At 37.8% G+C, this 18,428-nt stretch overlaps 1 protein-coding gene across 2 annotated transcripts in view; it reads left to right on the top strand.

Moving 5' to 3' along the window:
• Positions 1-5,842: 5,842 nt before the first annotated feature.
• LOC131079884 (auxin response factor 4) overlaps positions 5,843-18,428 on the top strand; it is a 70,095-nt gene continuing 57,509 nt past the window's right edge. Inside the window, exons 1-7 of one of the 2 annotated variants that reach the window (XM_058017926.2) lie at positions 5,843-7,335; positions 8,035-8,130; positions 8,340-8,399; positions 8,739-8,888; positions 9,032-9,116; positions 10,272-10,362; positions 10,481-10,645. In XM_058017926.2, coding sequence (XP_057873909.2) covers positions 7,021-7,335; positions 8,035-8,130; positions 8,340-8,399; positions 8,739-8,888; positions 9,032-9,116; positions 10,272-10,362; positions 10,481-10,645 — 962 coding nt within the window. In that variant the 5' untranslated portion in view covers positions 5,843-7,020. The remainder of the gene's footprint in view (positions 7,336-8,034; positions 8,131-8,339; positions 8,400-8,738; positions 8,889-9,031; positions 9,117-10,271; positions 10,363-10,480; positions 10,646-18,428) is intronic. The other variant, XM_058017927.2, reaches the window with a different exon arrangement.

Raw genomic sequence — 18,428 nt, 5'->3', positions numbered from 1 at the left:
GCAAAGAGGAAATACTCCTCTTATGATTTGGAGTTATATGCTTTAGTGCAGGCTTTGAGGAAGTGGAGACACTATCTCCTTCCTAAGGAATTTGTAGTCTATACGGACAACCAAGCATTGAGTTTTCTAAACTCACAAGACAAACTCAGTCATAAACACATGAAATGGGTGGAGTACATGCAGGCCTACACATTCACCATTAAGCACAAGAAAGGGCAGTTAAACTGGGTTGCTGATGCATTAAGTAGGAGACTTTTGACAGTCCAAGAAATCCAATTGAGGAGCATAGGAGTTGACAGTTTTAGAGACTTATACCCGGAGGATGAAGACTTTTCAAATGCCTAAAAGGTGTGTAAGGAGTATCAAAATCACTTCCATAGTGAGTATTCTGATTGTACTTTGCAAAATGGACTATTGTTTAGAGGTGGGAAACTTTGTGTGCCTAGAGGCTCAATGAGAGAAAATCTCATACAAGAGAAGCATAATGGAAGGATATGAAAAAGTATGTGGAGACTTGCATAGTTTACCAAAAGGCCAAAGGTACTTCTTCAAATGCTAGTTTATACCAACCTCTTCCCATACCAAATAGACCTTGGGAGTGCATTAGTATGGACTTTGTAGTAGGTTTACCAAGGACAAAGCAGGGATTTGACAATATTTATGTCATTGTGGACAGACATAGTAAAATGGCTCACTTTGTGCCTTGCAAGACTACTCATGATGCATGCCAAATAGCTTATTTGTTCTTCAAAGAGGTAGTAAGGATACATGGTTTACCCATGAGCATTGTTTCAGATAGGGACTCAAAGTTCATGAGTCATTTTTGGAAGACACTTTGGCAAAAGCTTGGTACCAACCTCTCTTTTGGATCAATCTACCATCCTCAAACAAATGGGCAGACCAAAGTGGTGAATAGAAGCTTAGGGAAATTATTAAGGTGCCTTACCAAATAATATGGTCAAACATGGGATCAAGTACTCTCACAAGCTGAATTTGCATACAATGACACCATAAATAGGACTACTAGCAAGAGCCCTTTTGAAGTGGTCTATGGTGTGCACCCAAGAGGTATTTTGAAGTTGAGAGACTTAGGTAGTGCAACAACAAGAAGTGGATATGCAGAAGACTTTTCTCAGTCAATGAAGGAGGTCCATGACTCAGTCAAGAAAGCATTGATGGAGAACACAAGCAAACTCAAACAAAAAGTTGATGAAAGAAGGAAGAACCTCCAATTGAAGTTGGAGATCTTGTCATGGTGCACCTAAACAAAGCAAGGCTACAACAAGGAGTGCCTAACAAGTTGCAAATGAGAAGGCTAGGTCCATGTGCCATTCTAGCCAAGTATGGAGAAAATGCATACAAGGTGGACCTACCTAGTGATATAGGATTGTCACGGGTTTTTAACATAGCAGACTTAGTTGCCTACAAGAGACCAATCCAAGGTTCAGATTGTAGTCACTCAGAGGTATCAAACTATGTGAACAACCTTCAACTACCAGCCAAACCAAATCCAAAGGCCGAGAAGGTGTTGAGTTCAAGGATCGCCAAGAAGACAAGGCATCAAGCCTATTGGGAGCACCTAATCAAATGGCAGGGTATGGATGATGCTGAAGCTACATGGGTGCTTGAGACAAAGTTTAAGAAGCTAGGCATTGACCAGAATCTGATTCCCAAGGAGGTGACATGATTTTCTTTTGTTTGGGAGAATGGTGCAGGAGCACCTACGACTTAGGCTTAGCGATTTTTCTCATTTTGGCTTGTACTGAACCTAGCCAAGTCAGGTATTGAATAAGGACTCCATGAGGGTCTAAGTGTGAGTGTGATGAGTGAAATGTAGGCCTAGTAGAGTTAGTTTCTTCCTAGGTTTGCATTTTGTGCATAAGTAGTGGTTTGAGTAGGTAGTTGACCTTCTTGATGGTCAAAAGTGTCAAAACTTGGTATAGGAATTAGGGAGGGTTAAATTAGTCTTAGACATGTTTTAAAATTCATGTGTGATGACTTAGAACATGTCTCATAGGTTGAGAAGGCCAAAAGGTACAAAAGTGCAAAGTTGCAAAAAGTTTTCATGACAACTTTTATCCTAAATTGGTTAGCGATGGAGTTAGGGATTGTCCAACGCCCTAGAAAGTATCCACATGTGGGGAATACTATAAGAACCCTCTCTTGCATGATTACCAAGGTTGGAGCTATTGTTTTGTAAGATCAACAATATGAAACTACTCATTTTCAGTTGGCAGCATTTTGGCTTGTTTTGTTCATTTTGTAAATGCAAATGGATTGAATCCATTGATCCAGTAATAGATTGAGTTTATTTGGTGTGTTACAGAGTTGTTAGTTCCATTTCAATCTTTGTAGATAGTTTGTATTAGTGTTTTCTTGTTTTAGTTTGCAAACAACTAGTTTTGGCTTGTATATAGCAGTTTTATGTAAAATGGTTGCCCCATGAATTCCACACGTGCTACCATCACGGCCTGTTGGGACATGGAGGGAAACCACTTGTACAATGTACATATGCAGGGATAAGTGTTGGAGATGACATTTGATATGACTGTCACCTTGTTCTAGGCGAGTCCAGGAGCAACTCGGCTAGAGGAGACAGGGTGAAATTGAAGTGCAAAGTGTATGCCAAACCACCATCTAAGCTTTTGGAGGGGTCCATGAAGTTAGTACAGTGTTTCCAATGCAAGAGGAAGCCTTGACAAGTCATTTGTTGCCCAAACACCAACTTGACCAGTCACTGCCGGTTAGAAGGCCTAAAAACCCTTCAAAACCCTCATTTTGGGGTTAGGACATTGTACGATGGAGTAAGGAACCAAAACCACAAAAATCACTTGAGGTTAGGCGAGTCATTGAAGAAAATCCAAACTTGCAATGGGGTCTTTTGGACCGTTTTCCCTCAAGCCCTAGAAAACCGGATTTTGGAGGCCTAATAGGGATAATTCCTTGTAGCCCTTTTCTAGGCAAAATGGTGAAATCAGTAAAGAGGGAAATGATTGCAAACCTCAAATGGACCCAAAAGCTATTCAAAACATGTTAGTAGCCACCTCCACACCTCTGCATCAACTCATAACATGAGGAGGTCAATTTGACAAGTTGAAGCCAAGATAACCATGATGATAGCACATGGGAAGCATTGTGAATTGGTAGGGTTCCTAGATAAAACACTTGAAGTAAACACCTTGGAATGGTTAAGAAGCAAGCCCTAGAAGAGATTGAGAAGGACTTGGAGGTCTAGAGTGCAATTAGGCCAGGAGAGTTGTTGGAATTGAGCAACACCAACTAGGTGAAGTGTTAGCAAACTAGGTGAACCCCATCAGGTATTCTCCAGTATTCAAGGTTTAACATCTGACATTCAAGAAAACCGACAAGCAAGGGAAACCGACAAACTAGGAATCGGTATTTGGAGGCCGACAGAGAAGATTGATCCGACAAAGGTTTTAGTGGTAATGGTCATGAAGATTAATATTTATATTTTTGTTTAGGCCGACATGTATTTATCTTTTGTAATATGATTGTAAGCCGACATAAAGCATTCATGTTTATGTATGTAAAGGGTATATAAGTCAGTCCGACTAGGTCATTTTTGGAATATAGATGTGATAGGTTATGTGATATTATGCAAGCGAGATATTGATCGACTGAATACGAATGCAATGATCTGTTGTCGGTCTTGGTTATTTATCAAGAGGATTGGGAAGTGAACAAGGTTACCAGTAAGGAAGGAGACAATGTTAACCGATACAGTCAGTACTTAAATTGGAACTCATCTAGCATATCAGATGCAAACTCAAAGTTCAAAATTTTGTTTGTAATTCAATATTTTATCTGTAGTCAGTGAGGCTCCTTTGTAATGCGTAGTGTGCTCTAGGCAATGTGCCTTCCTGCATGTGCAGGCCCCCCCTTTTATGTAATATTTATTCAGCTGGCCAGTGGATAGATATTGTGGGTCACGAATCCCACCATGGTTTTTCCTCTTTGAGGTTTTCCATGTATAAATATGTGGTGTTATGGTGTTGATCTTTGTGGTTGCTTTGTTCTTTATTATATCTTGTTTATATGCATATCGATTGTTAATTGGAAAAGTATCTAAAGGAGTTAGATTCTTAATTATCGGTAGAACATTGATTCAACGCCCCCCCCCCCCCCCCCCCCCCCCCTCAGTGTTCTTGGATTCCAACATATGCTTCGTTTGGTTGGGCGGATAAAACACTTGGGTCATATGTTTGTCATCCGGTTTGCGAGAGGAGGTTATCCAGGTCAAACAAAGGCGACACATCTTGAGAGAGAAAATTAGAGATTCAGATAAATTTTGTAATAATTACATGAAGAATATTTTATCTTATTGTAAAAGACCAGAATGGTCACATGTAAAAGTTATGTAAAAGACCTACAAGGTCACATGATGTAATGCGACAGGAAGTCGCCATGCAATGTAACTAACAAAAGAAAGAAGAGAAAGACTACTAACATACGAACTTACTAACATGCATAATTTACTTTCCGTAGATTAGTTTTATTTTCTGCATGCATGCATGTTCATATTTAATTTTAAGATAGTTGATTTAATTATGCATTTTGCAATAACTCATGCAAACATTACTTCTGTTTTCCTCATGATCGCATGTGCGCTCTTAACTCAAATTGTTGATAATTACAATTTATGCATGTTATTTGATCTTCATGCGCACTTACTTATGTTACTCTTCTACACGCATATTTAGTTTTCGCATGTTAGTCATGAGATACATGGATGTTCAATTCATTTATCTATTATTTGCATGTCAGTTATCATAAATTTTGCATGTGCATTAATGGTTAAATTAATTTTAATTGTAACTGTGGGTTAAAGGATGGTTAAACTAGGGTTAGGACAAGCAGGTCCTTACATGCAAAGCTACTTTAACTTTTGTGGCAAGTGTTCAGGTTTAATGAATATAGACAAGTTTTAGTTAGTCATGTGACTTTCAATAATTAATTAAATAGTAATAATATTATTCAATTAATTATTGAAGAAAGGTGACATGGGAGGATAAATTAATTTAATTAAATTAAGATTTATTTAATTAATTTAGTTAGATGGAAAAATAGATTAATGGTTCTGATGAAAAAATGAATTTAAATTATATAAATAAATATAATTTATTAAATTAATTTGAAAAATAAGATAAATGTGTCACAAGGTGACATAAGGTGGTTTTAAGAAGATGAATGACTAGGCAATGTTAGAAGTATTATAAAAGATACAATCAATTTCAAGTGTCTACATTTGATATAAGAGTACAAAACTTAAACTTAAAATACTAAATTTTAAATTTAAAAAAAAAAAGAACTCTACTTTACACTCACCAAATGACTTCAATCTAAAAAAAAAAATAAAAAAAATTGAACTTTTTTAATTAACCAATAAAACCAATCAAAACTCATATATTCAACAGCTTTTATATAAAAAAATACCATTGATAGGCTATTAACATAATTAAAATAAAATTCCACCATTTCAAATTGAACTCTGATATTTCAACCTATAAAAAGTAAGCAGATATGATTTGGTAGAACAAATGACAATTTATTATTAACAAATATCTGCAACAACAGCACAAAAAACAGTAATGCCAAAATAGGTACACCAATCACATAGTGCCAAAATACTTTTGATGTAATAAAATTATAATAAAACAATTTGGAATATTTGTAACTTATATTCTTCACAAATTAATTATAAAAATCTAGTTTCCACTAGGGGATAGTCGTGGACAATGATTAATGTCACTATCTGAAGCAGGAAACAAGAAAATTCTCCTCTAAGAAATAGGTAGCAAGTATTACCTAGCATTCTCAAAAACTAGAAAAAAATCTCCCACTGGTTGCCACCGAAGTTCCAACTAGAAAATTCTTTATAAAAGAAAGGTATATGAATGGCCCAAATGTGGGACAGCATACAAAAGGCATGGCGACAACAAGTGCACAGAAATAGAGAACATCTGAAAAACAGTCAGACCAAACATGTCCTCCAAATGGAGAAAGGACTGCAGCACTTCTAAACAACACCCTAAAATAAAGGAGAAAATTCAGTAGGAGATATTTGGCTCAGAAAAATATGCATACCTGCTTATAATTAAATAAATACAGTACAGAGGGTTTAAACTTTGAAGGGAGAGAGGAAGGCAAAGGAATATCTGTCTGACCCAATCAATGAATCTATGATAGATCCACCCACACAACCAAATATATATTAATTAAAACTAAAGTGGGTTTGTTTTGGTTTTTCTTTTTATTTTTTTGGGTAGCAGGTGACAGTGATTGTGATGATGGAGAAGGAAGTAAGTAATGTAGAACCCATTTTAGATTAAAGCTAGAATTGATTGGATTAGACTTTACAGAAAAGAATTGGGTTGAAAGGTATGAATGGGGGTGAGCTCTGAAGGCTCTGTCTTTGACAGATTTTGTCAACCACTTTGTGTGACAAAACCGAGTAGAGCATGGAGCGGCTTTTATGAGCCTACATAGATTTAGAGTAGTCGCTGTTGATGATTGTACTCTTTGATTTTTGAGAAGGATGTATGTTGTGAAGGATGAGCAGGTGCACTGGTCAGGGCCTATGATCTACTAGCAACTAATTTTGTACTCAAGCAGGCCAGGCCAAGAAGGACAAAGGTCTGACTGAGGGAATAATAGTTCATAGTTACACACAGACATCTCACTGTAAGTATTGATTGCCCTTTCCTTTTCTATGCTCGGATTGGACGCCGTTGGGCAGTTGGGGGTGCAACATTTTAATCAACAGATGCAAACAGTGGAAGGTGAAGAAAAAACAGCCAATACATGAAGCCCATTCAGCATATACTTTGATAAGAGTGCCCTAATACAATAACATGTGCAGGGCCCAGAGGATCGTTTTCCCTGATCTGACTTCGCGCTGAACTGACCTTAAAATAATCTCATTTGGGCTAAAAATCTCATGTGGCCTAATTTCTGGTGTTACTATCGGTGTTTTGATTTGGGTTGCCTAGATTTGTTGTCATGGAGTTTAGCCCACCTGGGTTGCACCAGTCTCCTCTTCCTCCTTCCTGTTATGATGGTGGGGATTTTGGTGAGAGTGCAATTGCAGCAGCAGGCATGAAGTCCATATGCCCTGAGCTTTGGCATGCCTGTGCCGGTCCTTTGATCACCCTGCCTCCCAAGGGCAGCCATGTCGTGTATTTTCCTCAGGGCCACTTGGAACAGCTCACAGACAACGATGGTGGCATCGATAAATTTAGCTCTGGATCCTTTTGCAGGTTCGCCACACCTGTTGCATCAATGGCCGCGGAAGAACCAGCCGTGGCATCCTTGAATGTAGAGGAAATATCCCTTGCTCAGTAATTTTTTTAGGCGTTAAAATCATGCATTTTGCATTACATCATGTAGAAACAAAAGTGCCAGAGAGGAAAGTAAGTCTTACTTGGTACTTTTAATTTGGTCGAAATCTTGCATCTCATATTATCCCGGCAGCAAATTTATTTGAAAGGAAAATCAATCCTTGATCAGTTCTAGTTTTGTTTGAAATCATGCATCTACATTACATCACGCAGAGCAAAATAGTTAGGAAGAAAATCAAGCCTTCCTTGGTATATGTATTTGGTTGAAATCATTCATCTTTCAGTACATCAAAATTTAGCCTTGTTCACTGTTTTTATTTGAGCTGAAATCTTACATCTCATATTGCGTCATGTAATAGAAAAGAGTACCCCCCGGCCCTCCCCCTCAGCCGAAAGTTAAAAATCCTGCCTTTCTGAATAATGTTTTGTGGGTGGAAATCTTGCATCTCATATCACTTCATGGAGAACAAAGAGTTCGAAGAAAAACACTTCAAACGTTAAGTGGCATTTTTTTTGAATTGAAATCTTCATTACACTTTGCATCCTTGGAACAAAGAGTTGAATTGAAAATCAAGGAAAATGTTTTTTCAGGGATACCACCTTGCCTTCATGTTGAAATTTGTGAATTGAAGTTATGATTCCAAGAAAAATTAATATTGATATTTTGGCCGAGCAGGTGGCGTCTTATAGAGCTCAGGCTGTCAACCAACAAATGCATTCATACACACTCTTACCCCAAATTTTGTGTCGTGTGTTGAATGTGGATCTATATGTGAGTTCTAATTTATCTTTTCTGGAAAGATCTTCTTTTGATTATCTGATTCCTTAATTGAAATAATTATATGGTCTTTGTCGAGATCTCTAGTTTTATGCCGACAGGAAGTATTCTGTGAGAATTAGAGCAGTAGAAATTACATCTTTTAGTCTGCCTGAAATGTGTTCTAGGGAGCTGACAATTAACTATATGTTTCTTTGTGTTAGCAGGCTGACCAGGAAATGGATGAAGTCTATGCACAATTGACATTATTTCCAGAATCTGAGGTATGATTCGCTTAATATGTGTACCGTTGAAGCAGTATTATTATTAGTTCCTCCCTTAATTGCCCATTTGATAAAGAAACAAGTGCAACTGAATGTTCAGTTTCCTTTTCTTTCTTCTGTGACTTGTAGTCTCAAAAACCTGAAGTGACCATCTTAAATATTGTTGGAAGGTTGCGTTCTAGTTTTTGTTCAGATGAAATCATTTTTGTAAATTACAATTAGAAAATGCAAATCCCTTTGCAGTCTCTTTGTTCAATAAGCTAATATATTCATGATCTTTGGTGTAACTAGAGCTTAATTTTGTAGTTTTGTACTGACTGAATGACTACAATGCTACAGGAAAGCAAGAAATGTGCAGAAGAGCTACAGCCTGCACCCGCATCCACCACTCCTCATATGTTTTGTAAGACTCTAACAGCTTCTGATACAAGCACCCATGGAGGGTTTTCAGTTCCTCGGAGGGCTGCAGAGGACTGCTTTCCACCACTTGTATGCTCTAATCTTCATAATATCTTGCTTATAAACTTGTACTGCTTTTGTGTAGGTTTCCAAAATCTTTGATAGCAAAAGCAAGATTATATTGAAGGTTGTAGCTTTCTTAGAGCTGACAAGTCTAGTAAAACATGCTCCAGGACTACAGCCAACAGCGACCTTCCCAAGAACTTGTTGCAAAGGATCTACATGGAAGAGAATGGAGATTTCGGCATATATTCAGGGGTATGAAAATGTTCACTGCAGTTGATGTATATTCCTCATTCTTTGTGTATATGTTATTGTGATAAACTAGAAATCATTACTCTTGTCTTTTAGTTGCAGGTTTGGAATTTTACAAAAGATTGATGCACCTTTGTCTTTAATATCTCTTTTAGAGACTTTGTTTTGGTACCTTGTCCAAATCTTCAGATTTGATAAGCCTGATGGGACAAAAATATCTGATTTCCACCAGAAACCGTGGATATTGATAGTTCCAGCCAACCAATGTTTGTGATATCCTCTTAACTGTAGTAAGAGCTTCAAAGGCTATGATAGTAATTTAGAGATGCTTTGGAAAGAGTGTTTAAAAGGTTCTAAAATGTTGAGGAGGCACGGATGTGTCATGTGCCTAGGAATATGATATTATGGTGTATCAGGTATTAATAAATAAAATTGTGAGTCTAAATGCTGTGTAAGTCATTCCATTTGCTAATTGGAATAAAGGTATTTATCCCACGTGTAGTGAAGTGGCAGTGGAAGGTCGTTGAATGTTAGTTATTGTGGGGCTTAAGCAATAGAGGATATGTGAAGAATATTGTTTGTGTTGGTATCTCATGTTAGAGATATATTGTGGAGCAGCTTATGGTGTTACCCTATCTTAAGAGATATATTATTTTATAATATATTACATATTTCTATTATTTATTGACAATGCTCCATTTTGAAGAAGTGCCAATAAATAATAGAAATATATAATATATAGAAAAATAGAATAACCCTTGAGGTATGACAACACCATACAATGTTCCTTATTGGAAGAAGCCACCCCACACTATATCTCTAACATGACATCTTAACACAAAAAATATTCTTCACATGTCTTCTTTTGCTCGAGCCCACAATATATTACACCCAACTACCTACTACCACCACTTACCTCTATATTTAGTATAAATAGTTTTTATTCTAATTAACCAGTGGGATGATTTACAAAGTATATGCATCCACACCTTTATTTACTAATACCTAATACGCCATAAATCATATCCCTAGCTATATGACAAGATGAGTGATCTGTTCTAAATTTATAGATCGTCATTTTTCAGCTAAAAAATATAAGAGCTCAGCTAGTGATCATAGGAATTAAGGTTTTGTTTGATGCTTAAAACTATTTTGCAGGTCAGCCACGCAGACATTTGCTTACTACTGGATGGAGTCTTTTTGTCAGTTACAAAAGGCTAGTTGCTGGAGATGCTGTACTCTTTCTGCGGTATGCCTCAGTAATAGGGACTTCGTCTTTTTGGTTAAATGTTCCTTGCCATTAATGCTACTTCACATTGCATGCTTCCTCCCTTTATATTATCTCATGATTTTTATATGACGGACAGAGATGAAAATGGAGAATTAAGGTTAGGAATTCGACGTGCTTCCCGGCAGCAAAGTAATGTACATTCTTCAGTGGTTTCAGGACAGGGTATGCATTCGGGTGTGCTAGCTGCTGTAGCTCATGCAGTTGCCACGAAAAGCATGTTTCACATTTTCTATAACCCAAGGTATACTCACTAATCCATTTAATTCTTCAACCAATGGGAGATGTGTTGAAGAGCCGATTTGTGCTTGTGCAGACTGTAGAAGAACCAAGAATCAGTAGAAATTGAACTCCTGAAATATCTCTATTTGAAGTGTAAGGTATCTAAGTATAATTATATATAGCATTACTAACTAGTCCACTACTTGCTAGGTCTTGTTTACACGTAAACTGTGTTTTTTCGGGAAGCATCATGCTTTTCCATGATTTTAGTTTTGGCATCATTTTAGTCAATCTCTTCTAATATTTTATTCTTATCATGTTTACACTTTTATGCTCCAAGAGTCCGAAGTCAGTATAGTTTTAAAGTCCTTTAGGAAATGATGAAGGGAAAATGTGGTCTTAGGCCTTCCTTTCACATTTGTACATATAGGCATAAATATTCTTTTTGCGAGGTAGTTACTGCTTCTGCTGATTTATTCCTTTTAACTGAGCATCATTGAGAAAAGTATACCTTCATTGGTGCCTTGTGTAAATAACTTTAACTATTTGTTTACAAGGGCATTCCATATAAGTATCAAAGAGAAGAGGAAACAGTAGTTTGATGTTCTGTCTATTAGATGACAGGTTTATAAATTATCCAGAGTTATGAATTGCCTTCACTTGTAGCTTACATACAATCTTGATAATTATACCCATATGGTTAGCATACAATGCAATCCTACTCAGATTGAGGATTAGAGTATGGTCATCACCAAATTTAGCATGCACAATTAATGTAGGTTTCATTTGGCGTTTATTACCATCGCCCATTTGCAAATTGGGCTAATCAATTCATGGCTTTGATCAACTCTGCCTAATCAATAAATGGCTTTGATCGACTCTGCCAAATCTGTCATATCTTGTATCACATCATGACCAGGTTAGCAATATTCATCACTTAGAGAGTAAAACTGTTCATTGATCACTATTTTGGAGGGTCATTGTCATGATTCTAATGGTATAAAATAGTACTTGACCAGTTGAGTTTCAGAACGGTGATCAAGTCATTCATGTACCTTCCAATCAACTTTGAAAGATTGACATTACCAACAAAGAATTGACTCTTGTTTGAAGTAAGACAATGTTTCTAGGAGGTGTTAGTTTTTAGTGATCAGATTAGCAGTATAGAACAGAAAATCAGAATGCAAAGTCAATCATACACATAACACACATGTACCCTGGGAAAACCTCCCTCTTGGAGGAAAAACCCAGCAACCAAAGATCTCAGATCTGATTAGATTAGATATAGCAGCAGATTACAATACTGCCCTTCTAGGGCATTGTTGACGTGTATTTTGTACACAATCATACACAGAATAAAATACCCAAGGGTACTTTATCCTCTCTTGAATAAAGTCTCTGATTGCTGAAGATATCGCAAAAAAGGATCAATCAGGATGACTTCAAGGTTCTTTTATGTAGGGTCTCTACGTGTGGATAAGCTCTTTGTGGTATGATGTGATTTGCTGGAATCACAAGGGGACTTACATTTGATGCCTGAACTTCTGATTTGCTTTGAATATTACTGGAACACAGGATTTTCACTAGCTTAGATTTGAAAAAAGGAAAAAAGACGAGGGCGAGGAGAGGATCTAATCCTAACACTAAGAATGTAAGAGCAATGAATGATCTTTGATGAAATTCTAACTAAGTCTTGTTTTGACATCATAGGAACATCTCCACAAGGTTAGTGCGATCTTCGAAGGAAAGCTTTATGATGTTCAAATCATCACTGCAGGCATAGACACCATCAGGTTGATGCATATCAATGAAGGAGCAACAATTGAAGTTAAGCTTAAGCTGAATGATTCCAGTTGACTACGCAGGGCGAGTCTGCAATCAACAAACTGCTAGTAACATGGATATACGAATTCCACCATCAATCAAGCACATTTCTTCCACTCATCTAATAATAAAATCAAACATGAGAAGTATAAAGACCATTCAAATTGTCGAATCGACCCATAAATTTCACCATTTCTTCAATGAAGTTACAAGTCATTTACAACAACATCTTGGCAATAATCTTTGCCTTCTCTCTCTACTCTACTCTAATTACTATTCTCTCTCTATCTTCTAACTGCTTCCAACTATTCCTAACTATTCTAACTATTGCTAATTGCTCCTACCTTTACAAAATGAAATGCCAGGGGCTTATATAGTGCCCTCAATACAATTCGATGGCTTAGATCAATTCGAGATCAATGGCCAAGATTTTACAATGAAAACCCTAATTAGGGCTTGTTACAACCAGTACATAACATTTAATGCTTGACCAATGATAAAATTGTATTGCTTGGACACATGTCCTCTCTAGAAAATTCGACCAATGAATAGCCGGGGTAGGTACATAGAAGTTTGTGCCACCTTCCATGAGTTAGGTACATTGAATCTGGAAATGCTGAGGTGGACCACACTGACTGGATGAGCGATGACTGGGATGCCACCTTGTCTGACACTTGTAACTTGGTAGATATTCAACTTAATGTTGTTGAGAAGCTAGCTTTAATTAATTCATCTGGAACTATTTGCTTCTTCAATGAACCCTTGTTCTAACTCCTTTTGTCCTTGATTTGCAGGATGATTGTTGTACCTCGCCTTGGAATACTGGATTGGAGAAGTCGCCCTTGTTGACGTTAGTCCAAAGAAGGCCGTCCTTGTCGATGCTAGGCTGGAGGAGGTCGCCCTTGTCCTTGCTTGACCGTCCTTGATCTGGCTTGATTTTCCTTGAGGAGAGTCTTCCGACTTGTGGATCTTTCGAGCTTGGGAGTTGCCATCTTGGTACCTACACAACATTTCAAAATAAGAAATAGATTTTGCAATGTATAAACATAATTTAGATTAAGGATTGAATTTAGGAAACTTCATGATAAGTCCTTGAGTTATCATTTCCTAAATATGATTGAGCTACTGGAAATTTCAAAATTTCGAAATTCAAAATTTAAGATCAATATTCAAAATTCAAGACAAGGGAAGACTTCGCCATACCTCACTTGAGAGCTAACTCTAAAAATGCAAAAATAAGGAAATCGCCTAGGCAAAAAAAATCGAAATTTGAAGTATCAATGCGATCCTCCTCTAGCAAAGGCGCCTTCCTTGTTAACTTCGACAACTTGTGGGGTCTTCAATGTCTTGATGGCAAATTCGCTCCACTTGAACACAAACCAAGTTCGCACTCCCCTTTGAATGGAAATTTCGCACCTCTCCTTGATGAAATTCGCACCTTGTAATTGTCTTCTCCAAATCGCATGCAAAGGATGATTGAATGATGTTTTAAAATGCCAAATCACACCCCCTTTATATAAGTGCTTACCTCCTTAATTACCTCTAGGCCGACTTTTGGAAATAAGGCAAAATAAAAACAAATTTTAAATAAAAATCAAGGCCGACCTTTTTTAAAATATGGAAAATAAAACCCAAGCGCCCCAATTTATTTATTTAAAATAATAATTAATTAATTTAATGCCTTCGTATTTAATAGTTTCGATTTAAAAGACAAAATTAATTAATTAAATGTCTTGTGCGCACTTATTAAATGCCCATTTTATCGAAATTTAGCATTTGAAATAATTTGAAAATGATGTTAGCGCCAAAACATGGGAGATGTAAGGGGTACAAACCACATCGCTCTGGTCCCTGGGAGAGGGATAGGAGCGATCTAGCATTTTGCTCTTGAATTTCTCGCCTTTTACGTTCAAAATCACTTCCTCCAAGTTGACACTGGCATCTACATTGGGAATCTCGAGCTTGATCTATTCAATTTTGTAGATGAATGCCCCTTAAGATCATTATCGCCCTGGTCCCTGACTGAGGGACAGGAGCAATCTTGCATTTACTCCTTGGTCTTTGCCTCCTTAATCACTAATTTATATCACAAGGCAAGTAACAACTTTATTCTTTCATTCCACGCATACTTACTTGTCCTTTACAAAGCAAATTTGATATTTGAGTGAATATCGCCCTGGTCCCTTGGTGAGGGACAGGAGCGGACTTGACATTCTAACTCAAATTTGTCATCTTTTAACCTTAACTCCTTGTTCATCACCTTTCAAATGACATTTTCAACCTTGTGTAACTTTGCTTTGATGTGATCTTTGGAAGAAAATGATTGATTTTATGAATATCGCCCTGGTCCTTGATTGAAGGACAGGAGCGAACTTGCCTCTTTGCTCAAGTTAGTCACTTTTTGACATTTGGTTCCTTGCTTATCATCTTCTCAAAGACATTTTAGACCTTGCGCGACCTCGCCTTGACGTGATTTTTGAAAGAAATGACCAGTCTAGTGAATATCGCCCTGGTCCTTGACTGAAGGACAGGAGCGAACTTTAGTCTATGGTGCAAATCCTCCATCATATTGATATCAAATTGTCTTCAAGGCGTAAAATGATGTCCTTTATTCCTTTTTGAACGTATGAAATGGGAGTGACATTCAACATTTAAGCACATTTGACTATTTTGCTCTGGTCCCTTAGTGAGGGACAGGAGCGAACTTGGGTAATTTCATCAATTTCCATGGTCCTTGCAACTTTGTTCTTCTTCGAGGCGTTCCAAACATCATTGCCACCTTGTACCTTGGCTTGGAGTGGTTTAAACTTGGAGGAGAATATTAAATAGCCTTGATTTCGCCCTAGTCCTTGACTGAAGGACAGGAGCGAACTTTCACTTGTAAGCTCATTCGTGCTTTGCCAACGTTTTAAACTATCTTCAACGGATCCGCTATGCTCCCCTTCGTTCACCTTTGACATGGAATTCGTTTCAACTTGGCAAGAAATTTGTCTAAGGAAGAAATCGCTCTGGTCCCTTGGAGAGGGACAGGAGCGCCTAGGACAATATGGGCTTCACTTGGCGTTTTACAATCTTCAAATTATCTTCAATGGGTTCGTTACGCCTCCTTTGCTTGCCTCAAACTTAACACTCACTTGATCTTTGCCCAAAACTTGTTTTATAAGGAAAATCGCTCTAGTCCCTGGGAGAGGGACGGGAGCTATCACTAAAATTCGCCCTGGTCCCTGGCAGAGGGACAGGAGCGACTTTGCTTCTAGGGCCAATTTTCCTCATTATGGTACTTTCAAGTTATATTCAACTGATAAGATGTACTTCCTTTGTTCTTCTCAAATCGCGAAATCATGCAAATCTTTCAAGGACAAGGCAATTTTGGATTTCAAACTCCGGTCCTTCAGTGAGGGACAGGAGCGATTTTTGTTCCTGGCACATTTCCTTGTTTGCAAATTTCTTCAAATTATATTCAATGGACAGAACATGCCCTCCTTTATATCTTCCAATCCAAAAATCGTCTTGATCCTGCAAGGACAGTGAAATTTTGAGAAACAAGCTCCGGTCCTTCAGTGAGGGACAGGAGCGATTTTTGTCCTTGAGGGCAAAAGTTCAACTTCTTATTGCAAACAACTCAATCCTGGCGCTCTATCATGTTGATTTCCCCTTCCATTACGTCCTTGACGCTTCAATTTGATCAAAATGAGGTCAAATTGGTCTAAGTGAGTCATTTCGCCCTGGTCCTTGACTGAAGGACAGGAGCGATTTGGCCTCAAACTCCAAAAATTTGCCATTTTCGAATCTCAAAATCCTCAAAGCTTTCAATTTACGTTCGACCGCATCTCCTGGCGACCCTGCACAAGACAAATGAAACAAATTAATAACCAGGATGCATAAAATATCATTTTCGCCCTGGTTCCTGGCTGAGGGACAGGAGCGAACTTGCTTCCACAGGCCAAAATATCAAGATTTTTGGACCTCAATCACTTCACAAGGCAAAATTAAGCCATTTCCAATGCCTAGGATCAATTATCAAAATTTCCAAAGTTTGGTCAAAATCACAAAAAATTCACAATTCCATCATCAACACTTAGGCAAAAATTCGGACTTGCACTCTAAATTCCGACTGAACCTAGACAGACCCACCTGACCCCTGACAATTTACCCTATTTCAAAATTGCATCTCACGAGAGGAAGCTCAACAATCTCTCAAAATTGGACTGGACTCTGGCTTAAAATCATCGAAACGGAAACCCTAAGGCTTAACCCTGGTCCAGACGACTGACTCACCTACTCAAAACCCTAAAAGCAAAGAGAGAAACAGGCAAAACCGAGCAAAAAGAGGGGGTCCCCATTTGCAATGGGGCGATGTGTGAAAACGTCACAACAGGCATACAAAGAACTTATCTGAATCACAGTTCAGGTCAGATTTGAACAATTGCCCAGATTGTTGATTGCAGATCATGTGAGGGAGTTCGCTTTCCCTAGAACAGATGTAGCACAGCTTGAAGTAAGTTCAGCAGCGTTGGAGCAGGTGCGGCAGCCTTGGGGCAGGCTCGACAGACCTAGGAGCAGGTTCGGCGGACCTAGGAAGATGTTCACCCAGCTAGAAGACAATTTTGCTGACTTCAGAATGTAATTCGCTGATCTTTTGGAGCAGAATAGATCACATTAAGGCAGATGATATTCGCTTATGTTATATATCTTGTGACCTCAAGTCACTTCCTTTATATGCATGCCCTTAACCCTTATGCCTAGGTCGGCTTTGGCGCCAAATTTTAAATTCACAAGTTACATTATAGGGTCAGACCCATTTATAACTACAAGTTACATTCGCCATTATAGGGTCAGACCAATATCACAAGTTACATCGGTTAGGACCTGACCAATAACACTTTACAAGTTACATATTAATAGGTCCTGACCTATTGAATTTACAAGTTACACAATATCCCAAATAGGCCCATACACAATAAATTTTAAGGCTGAAGGCCACATTAAAATTTACCAAGCTAGGTCGGCCCAATCAAGGGATACGACCTAGCTACATTTTCAACACTCCCTCTGTAATGGACACCCCGGAATGCCCAAAAAACCATACCAATTGCTGCTAGGAATTTTATCAAACAGTTTGCATCCAACTCCTTATTTCTCCATTTAATGTTTTAAATTCCCTTATGGCTCCGGAAATGAAATGTTGGTTTGTTTTACATGGAATTGAAATCATAGAATATGGACAAGAATGAAACTACAATAATATGCAAACTGAAAATTGAACTACTGCTGATAAGATGTTATTTTCAGATTTTAATAAAATCAAATACATGGCAGATTATCAACTCACTAATTATTCCAGCATTATTGACATAATACTCCAGCAATCATTTTCAATCTTGCTGCTACAGTGACATGAATAGTACCTGCGTGAATAGTACCTGCGTGAATAGTAACTGCGTGAATAGTACCCGTGTGAATAGTGTTGCAGCAATATTAATTTGTCTTCAACAGGTCCAATATCTTCATAAAATCATCTCCTCAAAAGGCATAAGCATCAGACAAGTAGGGAAGAAGATATGAACAAACATTAAATCTGCCTGTAGCAGGAAATGCACCCAATCTGCCTGATAATGAAGCTGATAGTAATGGATTCCAAAGGCCAAACCCCAGGGGAATGACGTCTAGAATGTCACAAGAGAGGATAGACGTCCTCTAATGCCAAGAACGGATCTGCAACTCACACATACCAATTCTTCTCATATTCAACATATCTAATGAAGCCACAAACACTTTCTTTTATTCTTTTTCCAAGGGTCCACTCAACTCTCATGGGCAATGTGGGATAAAAGATGAGCAACATAAAACATATATTAAAATATTCACTTATGTCTCCCTTGGGTACAGATCCCCATAAAATAAATATTAGAGTAACACTTTAATATTTTACAATTAAATTAAATGTTATTTTAATAAAACTTCAGGCATTAAAATGTATT

The sequence above is a fragment of the Cryptomeria japonica genome, chromosome 10 (assembly GCF_030272615.1).
Source record: "Cryptomeria japonica chromosome 10, Sugi_1.0, whole genome shotgun sequence".
NCBI lineage: Eukaryota > Viridiplantae > Streptophyta > Pinopsida > Cupressales > Cupressaceae > Cryptomeria > Cryptomeria japonica.
This window is presented reverse-complemented; position numbering and strand designations above follow the sequence as displayed.